This window comes from Vombatus ursinus, unplaced genomic scaffold (assembly GCF_900497805.2).
Source record: "Vombatus ursinus unplaced genomic scaffold, bare-nosed wombat genome assembly UNPS02005459.1, whole genome shotgun sequence".
NCBI classification, from domain to species: domain Eukaryota; kingdom Metazoa; phylum Chordata; class Mammalia; order Diprotodontia; family Vombatidae; genus Vombatus; species Vombatus ursinus.
In genome coordinates this window covers 5102980-5117077 of record NW_020945237.1, presented here as the reverse complement: position 1 = coordinate 5117077, position 14098 = coordinate 5102980, and the positions used below count along the sequence as shown (strand labels likewise).

General features: G+C 36.2%; 2 protein-coding genes across 2 annotated transcripts in view; one reads left to right on the top strand and one right to left on the bottom strand.

The window, feature by feature from the left end:
* ZNF804B (zinc finger protein 804B) overlaps positions 1 to 14098 on the top strand; it is a 558066-nt gene that overhangs the window by 35642 nt on the left and 508326 nt on the right. The window lies entirely within an intron of this gene.
* TEX47 (testis expressed 47) lies at positions 11254 to 12120 on the bottom strand. The gene has a single exon (XM_027847828.1). The coding sequence runs from the start codon at positions 12118 to 12120 to the stop codon at positions 11254 to 11256; it is 867 nt and encodes a 288-aa protein (XP_027703629.1).

Genomic DNA, 14098 nt, shown 5'->3' with positions numbered 1-14098 from the left:
TGAATTTTCTGTCTAGGGCAGAACCTAAAGCTGGGAATTGCAATTTTTTAATAATTGACCACAAGGGGGAGAACTCTAATTCTCCATGCACACTTTTAATATCATGTGTAAAACCTGAAGGCAATGATGAGTAAGTTTGAATTTTGTAATATGCTGCCTCATTTCCCTTTGGTGAATCCTGCTGACTACAACAGGCTTAGCTATTTGAGCAGAAATGTTATTAGGAAGTTAAACGGAAACAAAAATTATATGTCTTGTTATATCATAATGTTCATGGAAGGGTACTGGCATCTCCTTTCAAGCCAGTGAAGACAAAATTTTCTAATTCAACAAAGTATCTTTTCCCCTTTCAAACAAAATTCATGTGTCATTTACAGAAAACCAACAATACAATACTTCTACAACTTTGCTAAATGTGTGAGCTGAAAATCAATTAGACCTTCCTTGAATCAAATAAATTTTTCAATAGCAAAATAAATTCTATTAAATAGAAACTCCATGATAATTTTTAATAATTAAATAATTAGTAATTAAAATGAATGTTAATGTTATATATTCGTGATGTTTAAAGGTTCATTTTTTTTTTGCTTGGACATTATCTGCTCTAGTACTTTGACATGAGTAACATACCTCTGATTGAAATTTCATATGAGGCTCTCTGAATTTTAATATTTCTTGGCATTTCATTCTTATGTCATGTAAAATGATATATGAGGACCATAATCATAAGATGGAAAGAGAACTGTGAGGCCATCTGGTCCAACTCTTATGTTTTACAAATAAATTGAGGAAAAAATTACTTATGCATAGTTACAGAGGAGAAAGCATCAGAGGTGAGATTTAAACTCAGGTCCTCCTAACTCCAGAGCTAGCTCCCATTCAATTGTACTATAATCATAGGTATATTGATAGGAATCAGACCTGTGACCTCACTGGTCTACCAAAACTCAATCTACCAATGTAAGTCAGATTCTTCTCTGCAATGTATATTCTTAGAGAATTGCCTGGGACACTGACAGACTAAATGACTTACCTTTGTATGTTTCAGATGGAGGGCTTGAACCCCCAAATCTTCCTGACTTGGGGGCAAGCTCTCTATTATGCTACACACTGTTAACATTCTTAATATCAATAACACTGTGTATTTGTACAGTTCTTTAGACTTTACAAAGAGCTCTTACATTCCTCACGTGACCCTTACCAATACTTTCAAATTTGTTAATGAGGAAACAGAGAATTTGAGACTTAGCAAGGATCACGCAAGCAGTGAACTGCAGAGAAGTCTCAGAATCACAGACCTGGAGAACTGCAAGGAACTCAGAGGCCACCTACTTCAATCCATACGTGAAAGGCATTCCCACTATAACATAACTGACGTAGTGGTTGTAGAGCTTCTGCTTAAAGACCTCTAAGGAAGGGAAACCCACTGTGTTTCAAAGTGGCCCATCTCATTTTCAGGTGGTTCTAATGGCTAGGAAGTGTTTCCTAACATCATTCCTTTACAACATCTTCCCATTACTGCTCTTGGATTTTGGTCAAGAAGAACTCCAGCCAAGGCCTTCTGATGCAGGTGTCGTGGTTTATTCTCTATTATATTGAAGTAATCATTATGAATGATTAAAAACTTACTCCACTTCAAGCATCCAAATAAGCACTGTTGCCTTTAAATATAGTAGTCATCTTGAAAAGCAAAGCAGTTGTCTCAACTATGTTGTTCTAGTTGAAAGTATTTTGGGGATTTCTTTTTCAGACTTACCCTCAAAGCAGGTATGGTAGCACTCTGGCTTGGGATTTCAGAATTCCAGATTTGAGTTCTATCCCAAAGTGACTGCGCTGTTCTTTGGTAAAATGAGGGGGGTGAAGTAGGTAATCTGTGCAATCCTTCCTGCTCTGATGTCTATGACTCATTCTTTAAATATCCTAAGTGGGGGTAAATCTTTGTCCTTTGAGGATGGATCTGATTTTTGAAATGGCCAAAAGTTATTCTAAACCAAAGTCCATGAATAAAGTGGGAAATCCTGTTTTTGGTCCTAAAGTGGCATGTTTACAAAGCAACAAGATAATTTTTAGATAACTGATAAACTAGTTCTGCCCCAGAATGTGGTGGTCATTGGTAGTAGTGATATTCTATATGTGAAGTTTTCCTATAGTTTAAAAGACATATTCAATTGCCAAAAATTTATTAAATATATACTGTGTACCAGGAACTGTTAAGTACATGGATACAAAGACCAAAATGAAATTGTCTCTGCCTTCACACTTATTTGATCGCTAAGTTCTTATGAGTTTGTTAAAAAAAAAAAGTAAAGATATTCATTCCTTTATATATGAGCCTCATTTGACACCATTTTTATGACTCTGTCTTTGGAGGACATTCCCACTTTGGAAGATCTTTGATTCATGAATCATTGGTATGTTTACTCCCTTCACAATACAGGTCCCAATACCTCCATGCTTGCTCTTTCTGTGAAATTCTCATTTCTGTCTTCCCTTACTCAAAAGAGAATTGACCCAACAAGATAGAAACTTTTTTGGATTCTTGGAATATCTCAGGAATACTAGTGCACCACTTGGGATATGCATCACTTGCCTCTCAAGCTGGCTAAATAAATGACCTACTTCTCCTGCTCATGTCTTTTACACCAATCCTCACTTGCAAAGTCATCACTGACAATATATTTCATCATTGCAGTGGAAGGATGACACCCTCCCACAGCACAGATCATAATCCATCTGCCTGTCAGATGCAGTGGGTTAAGCACTGGACCTGGAGTTGGAAAGACCCGAGTTCAAAACTAGCTTCAGACTCATTAGCTATGTGTCTCTGGGCTGGTCGCTTAACCCTTTCTGCCTCAATTTCTTCGTCTGTGAAGTGGAAATATAATAATAGTACCAGCTTCGTAGGGGTTCTGTGAGGAAAAAGTGAGATAATTATAAAGCACTTTGTAAACCTTAAAGTTTTATACCCATGCTAGTTATTATTATTTATTCTCATCCTGTGTGATTCTTGTTTATGATATTTTCCCCTCTGACCAATAAATCCTGTATAGAAAGTCTACCCAGTTATCTAAAGCCCATTTCTATGTCTTAACTTTCTGTGGCTACCAGTATGATTTGTTAGACTGTAATCCCACCTCCTTTTCCTGGATGATACCTGTCCCACCTGTGATCTACAATTCATCCATATGCATAATGGTGTAGGAGCTAGAGTTGAATTGAGAGCTCATGAGAACAAGCCTTGGAGTCAAGACTGGATTCTAACCTTACCTCTGACATACTAGCAGTGTGGCCCTGGATAAATTACTAAAATTATTAATGCTCCAGGCAAATTTCTAAAAAGTTGCAGAGGAAGTTTTTCTCTCTAACAATGGAATTTCTAGACTAAGAGATCTCTATCTAGATGGAAGCCCCAAGTCCAGACCCCTTCTCGTCATGTCCTTCCTCTTCTCAAACATCATAAAAATAAAGAATTGTCGTCCCGATCCCCACTGCCTAGTCTATTATTGGAGTTGTCTCAAAGATGCTTTGAGTTTATATCTAAACTACTCAAGATGAGCTTGAATCCCAGGATCTTTATTTAGTTACAAAAAAATCGATCGATATGTCTACCTGTACAATGGTTTTCTGAATACCAAACGTGAAAGAATAGTAGCAGATGGTGATTTGTCCCAGTACTCTTTCTGAACTCCATCAAATAAGATGACAATGAAATAAAAAATGAGCTATTACTTCTCTCCTCCATTGAATGTTTCATTTTTATGTTTAGATTCCAGTACCTGCTACAGTACTTTAGACATAGCAAATATATACTTATTACATTTTTTTAAATTACAGCCTTCTCCCGTCATCATTAACCAAATTCCTTGGACATCACTTCCTAGCACACACTAATAATTTCTACCAGGTTGAACTTCTAATGTTCCCTTGACCGTGTTGCCCTGACCTTCTTGCCTTTCTTTGTTTATAATGTTTCTTCAACTGGAAAATCCTTCTTTCCACTTCTCCACCTATTCAAATTGTCATCATCCCTTGAAGATCAAACCAGTTCCTACTACTTTAGAATAAGGGTGTTGGACATAGATCGGTGGTGTCAAACTCGGATAGAAACAGGGTCACTAAACGGTACGTACAAATCCTTGTGAATATTAACTTGGAAAACTACATATCTATGTCCTATTGCATTTTTATTTTAAAAATATTTCCCAATAACATTTTAATCTGGTTCAGGTCCCAGGAGTTTGGAGGGCCACAGGTTTGAGATGACTTCTCAATATATAATCTTCTAATCCTTTGTGAAGTCGTTCCATCTCCCGCATTGATTGCCTCCTTTTTCTTTTAATTAACATCTTGTCTGTACCCTGCAGTTTGGTATTGGGTCATGTGATTTTTGTGGCAGGGACCTCTATGAATCAAGGGACCTTGGGAGATATTCTATCTTTATCTTGTTCGTGTGTTCCCACAGAAGAGAGGTGGAAAGAAATCTCTGCATGGCTCCTGTATGTTTGCAGGCCGTTAGTTTGCAATATCACAGAAAAGAAAAAAAATATTAAAAAGAGAGCTCATTTCAGCACAGAATAATAGAACTAAGGGCAGGTGAAGAAATTTAGATGCAAATGGTCTCTTTTCCTGGATTTTGGAAGCAAATTAAACAACCAAAGGGCAAAACAATGATACTAATTTTAACTGATGTATATGTTTATGAAATAATTTTCATTTATATGTAATGATATTATTATTCCCAATTTTTAGGATGAAGAAATAGGATCACAGGGAATAAATTTTTTTTCATGGCTATTTGCCTTAAAGTAAGTGACTTAAAAGAGGTTGGGCTTTGAAGCTAGGTATCTTGACCCCAAGTATAACGCTCAATCTATTACCCCAAAGATGCCTCTCTAAAGAAATGAATGTCAAAGGAGAAATATTATATTTCCATTAAAGACTAACTTTATCCAGTAAGCTTTTCAGGTGCTTTTAGAGATAATCATTGAAGTTGACAAAGTGCTGCTTTCATTAAAATTATATAAGCAGATCCGAGAAATATGATAAAATTTGCAAATAAATGTCGACCTTTGTTAAAGAAAAATTGGGGTTTTAAAAGTCATCAGGCAGAACCAGTATCTGATTAATTGCTTCAAAAGGTAGTAAATGGAAGCTGGTAGACAATGACTTATTTCCATATTATTTGACTATGGCCAGTTAGAAATAACTCCTGCAAGAAGCCAAATAACCAGCTGACAGCCTACCTTCTGGTAGTTTTCAATGAGCTATTGTGTCCCTTGGCTTGGCAATAAACCATTAGCCTCATTACATTTCCAGATAAACATTCCCAAATGATGCTTGATTATGCAGTCTCCAGAAAGTGATTTTGAAACTTATTTCCAAAGGTTATATGGCTGTGGTCTGAATGCAGGAATCTTAGTATGGATTTTTCACATTCAAATCTCCATGGAAATTGGTGAAGAATTGTGATAGAAATGAAATGAGTACATGAAAGCAATCTTTTTTTTTCCCTTCTCTTTGGTTGATGAATGCAAAGTATACTTATGCAAATCAATTTTGGGGATATAAAGAAAGCAACAAAACTCATTAAAAATTTAATTCCTTGTTCTGATTTAACAATTAATAAAAAGCAAGGAAGGAAAAATTGAGAAACTTCCCTGTGCTTCCTCATATCCTGGAGGATGGGAGAAGGTATGTACTGAAATATTTTGACCAGGATAGAGAAAAGACATTCATTTCTAAACTATAAAGATCAGGTAAATGGCTATTTTCTTGATTATTTTATTTATGTCTCAGGAAAAATAGGATTTCATTAATAAGCTAACCAAAACAAATATATTTCTAAACATAACTGCATCTTCACTCAAAGTTGTACTTATTGTTTTATCTATTATTTCCCTTCAAGCTTCATGGTATTTAATGATATTCCATTTAATCTTTCAAAGGACTTGCACTTTTTTACTGGTGTCTTAATTCTTTTTCTCCTGCTCCCCCTAACCTTGAACTCCTGATTTTCTCTTTCCCACTTAATCTTTTCCTAACAGATGAGACCGAATAATCATATTTTCTCAGTCTTGCCCCAACAATGAATTTTTCTTTATGTGAGGAGTCATATAACTACAGTATTAATAACTATACCCATTTACTTAGTCTTTCATGGGTTGCAATGTACCTTGTGTATGATAATCAATTCAACCAGTTCATTAAATGTTGGGAGTAAATAGCTGTAGAAAAGCTGATAAATATAGAGGGTCCCTAGAGCATCTCACATCTACTTTAAATAGGCTTTTCACAATAGAATCCCACTGTCAGAGAAATTGTTCTATTATTATCTTACCGGTAAATCTGTTCTTAGCTATCGGTGGCTGTTGTTTTTTTCATGTTATCATCATGACTGCTAAACAGTCAACTATTTTATTAAGCATCTTCTCTGTGTAATAAATCAATCAATTAGTGTTTATTAAAAGCTTACTATGTGTCAAGTAGTATGCTAGGTGCTGGAGATACCAGTACAAAGGATGATACAATACATATTAATAATGAGCTTACATTCTAATAAGGGAAACAAAAATACATATAAAATATATCTAGTGTATAGACATATATATATATTTACATATATAATACACACACAATTGGATAAATAAATGCAAAGTAGTACAATACAAGGTAGGCTGGGAAGGAAGGCATGAGTAGTTGGATGGATAAGGAAAGGCTCCATGTAGAGCATGGTAGAGTATGGTACTTCAGCCGCATCTTAAGGAAGAGAGAGACTATGAGGCGGAGGGAAAGAGGGAGTATGTAATAGGCATGATGGATGGTCAGTGCAAAGACATGGAGATGAGAGATGGAATTTCTTCTATAAGGTACAGAGAAAAGGCCTGTTTGGCTGGATAATAGAGTTCAGAAAGGGAAAGCAATATCCAGTGAGGTTAGAAAAATAGGTTGGGGTCAGGTTGTGTCATTTTAAAAGCTAAATAGAGCAGTTTATATTGTTTTCTAGAAGCAAAAGGAAGTTACTTGATTTGGTTGAGTAGGAGAGTCATATGATCGGATCTGTGCTTAAGAAAAATTACTTCGGCAACAGTGTGTAGGATGGACCAGAATGATGAAACCTAAGAAAGGGAGGACAATTAGTTGACTGTTGCAGTACTCTAGGTGAGAATGATGAGAGCCAGAACTAATGTGGTATTTGTATCTTCGGAGAGGAGATTGAAAAGATGTGTTATAAAGTTAAAAATAGCAAGGTTTGGCAACTGTGACTGGCTGTGTGGGGTGAGGGACATAGAGAGGAGTCCAAGATAATGCCAAGATTATTTGCCTAGGATGGTGGTATTTTCTATAGAAATAAGGATGTGTGTAAGAGGAGAGGATTTGGGAGAAAGACAATGAACTCAATTTTTGAATGTTGAATTAAGATGTCTCCCGAACATCCAGTTTAAAATGTCCAATAGGCAATTGATGATGCAGAGCTGAAGCACAACAGAGACTCCTGGGGTTGGACATAAAGGCTGGGGAGTTATCTACATAGAGATGATAAGTAATCCAATGAGATATGATGAGGTTACCAAGATAGAGTATAGGAGGAGATGAGAAAAAGAATATAGTCCTTAGGACCATAAGGAACACCCACAATTAGGGATATGATGTGGATGATGAACCAACGAGGGAGACCGAGGAGCAGTTTTATAGGTAGGAGATGAATCTTGAAACAGTGCTATAAAAAACTAGAGAGAAAAGAGTATCTAGGTGGAGAGGATGGTCAGTAGTGTTAGATGCAGCAGAAAGGTTGAAAAGGATTAGGACTGAGAAAAGACTGTCAAAATTTATAATTTAAGAGATCACTGCTAGCTTTGGGGAGAAGCTTTGGGGAGAATAGTTTCAGTTGAGCAATTACTCCGAAACTAGGTTTCAAAGGGTTAAGAAAGGAGTAAGAGGAGAAAATGTGCAGGCAGTGAGTGTGGACATGTTTCAAGTGGTTTGACTGAGAGAGAGAAGAAATAGAAGACGGTACCTGTGCAGTCTTACAAAACATATTCCCATGAGGTTTTTTTTAAGGAGAGGGAAAACTGTTTGAAAGTAGTAAGGTAGAAACTAATTGATAGAGAAAGGATGAAGATTTGAGAGACAAGGAATGCTTAGAGATACAATCTGTTGGAGAAGATGGGAGGAATGGAATCATATCCACGTGTAGAACAATTGACTTTGACAAGAAGGACAAGGATGAGAAGGTAGCTCTTTCTCAGAGAATGGGGAAAAGGAGAAAAGAGTGAAGAAGAGAGTGGGAGACGATATCAAGGTATTTTGAGATTAGTAATAATAAGTTAGCATTTGCATAGCACCTACTATATGCCGGACACTTTATTAAAGATTTTATAAATATTATCACATCCTAGCCTAGGTCAAAGTAGCTAGGATTACAACCAAGAATCACCTACCCAGCAAAACTGAGTATAATCCTTCAGGGGTAAAAATGGATATTCAATGAAATAGAGGACTTTCAAGCATTCTTGATGAAAAGACCAGAGCTGAATAGAAAATTTGACTTTAAATACAAGACTCAAGAGAAGCATGAAAAGGTAAACAGGAAAGAGGAAACCATAAGGGACTTGTTAAAGTTGAACTGTTTACATTCCTACATGGAAAGATAATATTTGTAACTCATGAGACCTTTCTCAGTATTAGGGTAGTTGGAGGCTGTGTGTGTGTGTGTGTGTGTGTGTGTGTGTGTATACACACATATATATACACACACATACAAATATACATATTTACATACATATGTGTATGTTTGTTTATAAAGGGCACAGGGTGAGTTGAATATGAAGGGATGATATCTAAAAAGCAAAATTAAGGGAGATAGAATTGCATAAAGTATATCACATAAAAAAGGCAAGAAGAAGCTTTTACAGTGGAGGGGAAGAGGGGGGAGGTGAGAGGGAATAAGTGAATGTTACTCTCATTGGATTTGGAGGGAATAACATAGGAAGGAGGGAATAGCATACACACTCAATTGGGTATGGAAATCTATCTTACCCTACAGGAAAATAGGGAGGAAGGGGATAAGGCGGGGGGGGATGATAGGGAGGGCAGATTGGGGGAGGGGGTAATCAGAAGCAAAGATTCTTGAAGGAGGGACAGGGTAAAAGGAGAGAGTAGAATAAACAGGGGGCAGGATAGGATGGAGGGAAATATAAGTCTTTCACGACATGACTATTATGGAAGTGTTTTGCCTGACTACACATATATAACTGATATAAAATTGCTTGCCCCCTCAATAAGGGTGAGTAAAGAGGGAGGAAGGGAGAGAATTTGGAACTCAAAGTTTTAAAAATGAATGTTAAAAGCTGTTTTTGCATGCAACTGGGAAATAAGATATACAGGAAATGGGGTATAGAAATTTATCCTGCTCTACAGGAAAATAGGAAGGGAAGGAGATAAGAGAAGGGTGGGGGTGATAGAAGGGAGGGCAGATTGGGGAAAGGGGTATGCAGAATGCATCTCATCTTGGGGTGGCAGGAGGGGAGAAAAATTGGAACTCAAAATCTTGTGGAAGTGAATATTGAAAACTAAAAATTAATTTAAAAATTAAAAAAATTCACTGTATAAATTGTTCTCCTGGTTTCTACATCTTTAATTCTTCAGAAGCTGCGCTATTCCATGATTCTCAGATTATTGGCATCACCAAAAGAATATTTAGATTTTGAAAGCTAAAAAGTCCTAGATCAGCTGTGCCACTGTTGAGTTACAGAGTCATAGTTTTATTTTTTACATATTATGTCAACATTTAACATCAGTAATACTAATTTAGTAGCTTGGTTGTTGACAATTCAATTAATTTCAATAAGCGTTGTAGCAGTTTTTTTCTGCTACTCATTCTGAGTCCTCCTGAGGAATATTCCTTTGTTCATTCATTTGTCATTATTCTTTAGTTAATCAATAATTTAAAAAAATATTTATTAAGTTCCTACTATGTGCTACGCGCTGTGTGAAGCTGGGTATGCAAAAGGAGACAAAAGACAGCTCCTGCCCTCAAGTTAGTGTATATATCTCTCTTGTGTCTTTGCTTTTTAAAAAAATTACATTATTTCATCAACCTTTCTATTTGTATTAATCACATTTATTGGTTTTAACTGGTTTGGAAGAGGGATTCTTATCCTTTTTGTGTTATGGATCCCCTTTGCAATCTGGCAAAGCCTAAGATTCCTTTCTCAGAATATTTAAAAATTCATAAAATAAAATATGTAAGATCACAAAGGAAATAAATTATGTTGAAATAAAGAGGTAATTCTTTTTTTGGTCATCCAGAATCACAGACCTATTAATCTCTATCTGTGGACCCCTGTGGCTCTGTGGATGCTAGATTAAGAACCCTTGGTTTAGAATGTCCCATTACATTTCCATGTCATGAATGACTCAACAGTTACCTTTATTGGACATGTAGGCTGTTGATAATTTTTTGGTGAGTTATGTAAATCGAGACTATTAAAAACCACTGTATACATAACTATTTTTATAACACTTTCAGAGCCTGTTCCTAATAAATAAATTATTGGGTCATTGTGCATGATGATTCCTTTATAACTTTTACTCTTTACTATCAGGTTGCCTTTCCAAAGAATTCCAAAAGTTTACAATTCCACTTATAATGGATGAGTGCAATTCCTCACTAACCTCACTCAACATTAAGTCTGACATAATCTCATTCTTGAGCAACTAGGTGGTACAAGGGATAGAGTGCTGAGCCTGGAGTCAGGAAGATTCATCTTTGTGAGTCAAATCTAGCCTCAGATGCTTACTAACTGTGTCATCCTGAGCAAGTCATTTAACCCTGTTGGCCTCAGTTTCTTCATCTGTAAAAGGAGCTGGAGAAGGAAATGGCAAACTGTTCTAGTATCTTTGCCAGGAAAACCCCAAATGGGGTCATGAAGAGTCAGAAACAAATGAACAACAATCCTCTAACTCTTATTTTTATTGCCTAAGTCTGTGTTTATGAAAAAGTGGGAAAAAATTGCTATCTTAACATGCTTTGCAAAAATGTTCGTGGGAGTTATGCAGGTAGTAAAAAGGAAATAAATATAATTTGCTATGTTATATGGATTTATTTATCCACATCAGCGGGCACATGACTATGTTATAATCATTATTCTATTTCAAGTAATTAAACACGCCCTAGTTATGTTGTTGTATTCTATGTCAACATGACAATTCTTGAAGAGAACTAAAACAATCTAAAAGAAATCCTTCTTTGTCCTATAGCAGTGTGGGGGCAGGCCACACAACTTCTGCATCCAATGTTACATGAATAGGCTTGTTATACAGTCTTAAAAACTCTGCAGGTGTGAGAAAGCCTTCAGCTCTGCACAGATACTTTATTATTTCTTCAGAGGGGATAAGTTCAGGCACAAGGTTGTACAGGGTATCTCCTGGTCCTTTGGTGCCCACCTTAACATTCCTTAAGAGATACACACCCAGCTTGAGTGCCAGGGTGAGGCATTCAGAAACCACCTCATCTTTAGATTGTGATTGTGTGATATCTTCCAGATACATGACTGGCACAGTGATCATAGAGGTGTACCACTGCATGAAGAGTCTTGTCGGAATGTTATGAGACACAACTAAAATTTTAAGATCTTGGAGCAAAAAACCAGGTTCATCTTCTTCATGAGAAACGTAGTCTTGAAGAAGTCGGTAAAGAGTCCCAGTGGAGCTCTCAATGACAAGGAGAGTGGTCGTAGGATAGATAAGGATGATCCCAGTCACGTTTTCTCCCACGTGACACTTGAATATATGTTGATATAGTTGCTCAAAGTACTCAGTAATTTTTTTCTTATCTGCATTTGCTGATATCTTGGCCACAAGAAACATTCTGTGGAGGAGGAATTTCTTGAACTGTAATCTTCGTTTCTCTTCCAGAAAATGAAGGTAATTTTTTCGTGGAGCTTGCGGAATCATTATGTGCTGATCATGCCGTCCCCCATGCTTTTGATGGTGGTGGTGAGAAAGTTGTTTTGAGCTACCTAGAGTCCCCTGGGGGACATGTTGGGATCCACGGTGGGTCCCATGGTCCCAGTGGCGTTCGTTATGTGTCTGTGAGTTTTTTCTCCTTTGAACATTCATCTTGTCAGGTTAGGTTCTCAGTTAGGGACTCAGGTTTGTCCCTGTGTGACAAAAAATAAGGAACCACAGAACTCCAGATGTTTTATCAAGATTGTTACACAGTAAGAATTTCAACTATAATGACAATTGATTACTTGATAAATGAGAGGACACTAAAATAGACAATGGGACTTCTGTGCAAAGCCTTGCCCAGTCCTCTTCAATCTTCATGCCTTCCCTCTGTGATTACTCTCAATTTATCCTGCATATATCTTTTTTGTTCATAGTTTTTTTGTAGGTTGTTTCCCCCATTAACCTGTGATCTCCTTGAGAATGGGTACTGTTTCTTTTTGCCTTTCTTTGTATCCTAAGTGCTTACCATAGTGCCTGGCACATAGTAGACAGCTGATATAAGCTAGTAAGAGTAATAGTTTGATAAACTGTCACAATCCGCTACTCTACATAGGAGTTCAGGAATAAGTTGAAGGGAATAATTACTAAAAGAATCCAAAGGGAGCAGACTTGGCTATAGTCGAGCAATGTTAACTTGACATTTTTCATATCTAGTCATCCTTCCTAGTCATCTTGCAAAATTCTCTCTTGAGACTTTGGTATTTCATTGAGGAATTATGTGAGCTGTAGACTATATCATAAAGAGAGGGAATACCCACCTTTGCAAGTACAGATGCTTTCAGTAGACCTATCTTTGTTGATGATAGTGGACCCTCTGATTTTTTTTCTTTGGTCCCGCACATTAAAATTAAGTTTATTACTAAATTCTTGTTATGGAATGATAGAATAACTCAGACTCTACCTTTTGTTACTGGTCACCATCATTGTAATTCCTGAAGTGACTTCTTTTTTATCTATTTCACCTTCTAAATACCTAGTGGTGTTTGTTACATCCTTAATTTATTCTCCTGAAAAAATTCCTTCCCTTCTTCCCCTTGTTTATACTTTCATTTCTGTCTTTGTTCTCATATACCTTCAGGCAGGCTTCTTCAATTTGTTTCCTCTAGATATTTTTCTGAGATTCAACTTACCCTTCCAACTGCCAGCATCCCAAAGTATTGCTGGTTGATCTTAGATTCCATTCTATATATTGATGGACCATTCAGTTGATTAGAAATTCTAGCTAGTTTTAAAGGGCCAGTACTGAATTTACAGTATCAGTCTTTCCATGAATATGCACACAAATATACAAACACATAGTTTCATGCTCAGTTAGTGCAGAGAAACAAGAATTTCTTTTCCTTGTTGGCAGCCTTTGGAGAAGCAGGTTTGGTGAGTCAGATATCACGACACAGTCATGTTCCCTCTTTGTGCTGGTACTGGGAAAGTTTTTGGTGTCTCTTCATTGCAGAAAGTGATAATTTTTAGTTGTAGATATATGCTTTAGAATAATCATATTCAAGCAAGAGCCTTTCATGTTTAAACTGTTAGAGATTTTTTTTTTTGGTTTATTTTTGCTTAACGTAAATGAGTGGTGTATTTTGTCGTAGATCACTGCTCCTATTGTGAAAAAAATAAAAGTATGATTTTTTTTTGCAGTCTTTGTCATTTATATGATTGATCTTTTGCCAATGATTTTCCTAATGTTGAGCTATCTCTATACCTCTGGTAAGGCTATAACTTTGTCATTGTGTATTGTTTTTTGAATATATTTCTTTAATTTTCTTGTAAGAATTTAAATATTTTATAGCACTATTCATTACTGAAACTGGATCATTGTCCTCTATCTTCTTTGACCATCAAATGCCTATTTGTTTCATAAAAAGAGTTTATGTAGAGTACTTTCTGTGTTTTGGTAAACAGTTTTTATAACATAGGCATTAACTGTTCTTTAAATGTTTTATATGATTCACTTACAAATCTATGCATTCCAAGCTTGTTTCCTTTGGAAGTTTGTTTATGTTTTATTTGATTTCTTTTTCCAAGATTGGATAGTTTAAGGTCTCTATTATGTTGTTTGGAAGTTGTATTTTTTTATGAGATGTTC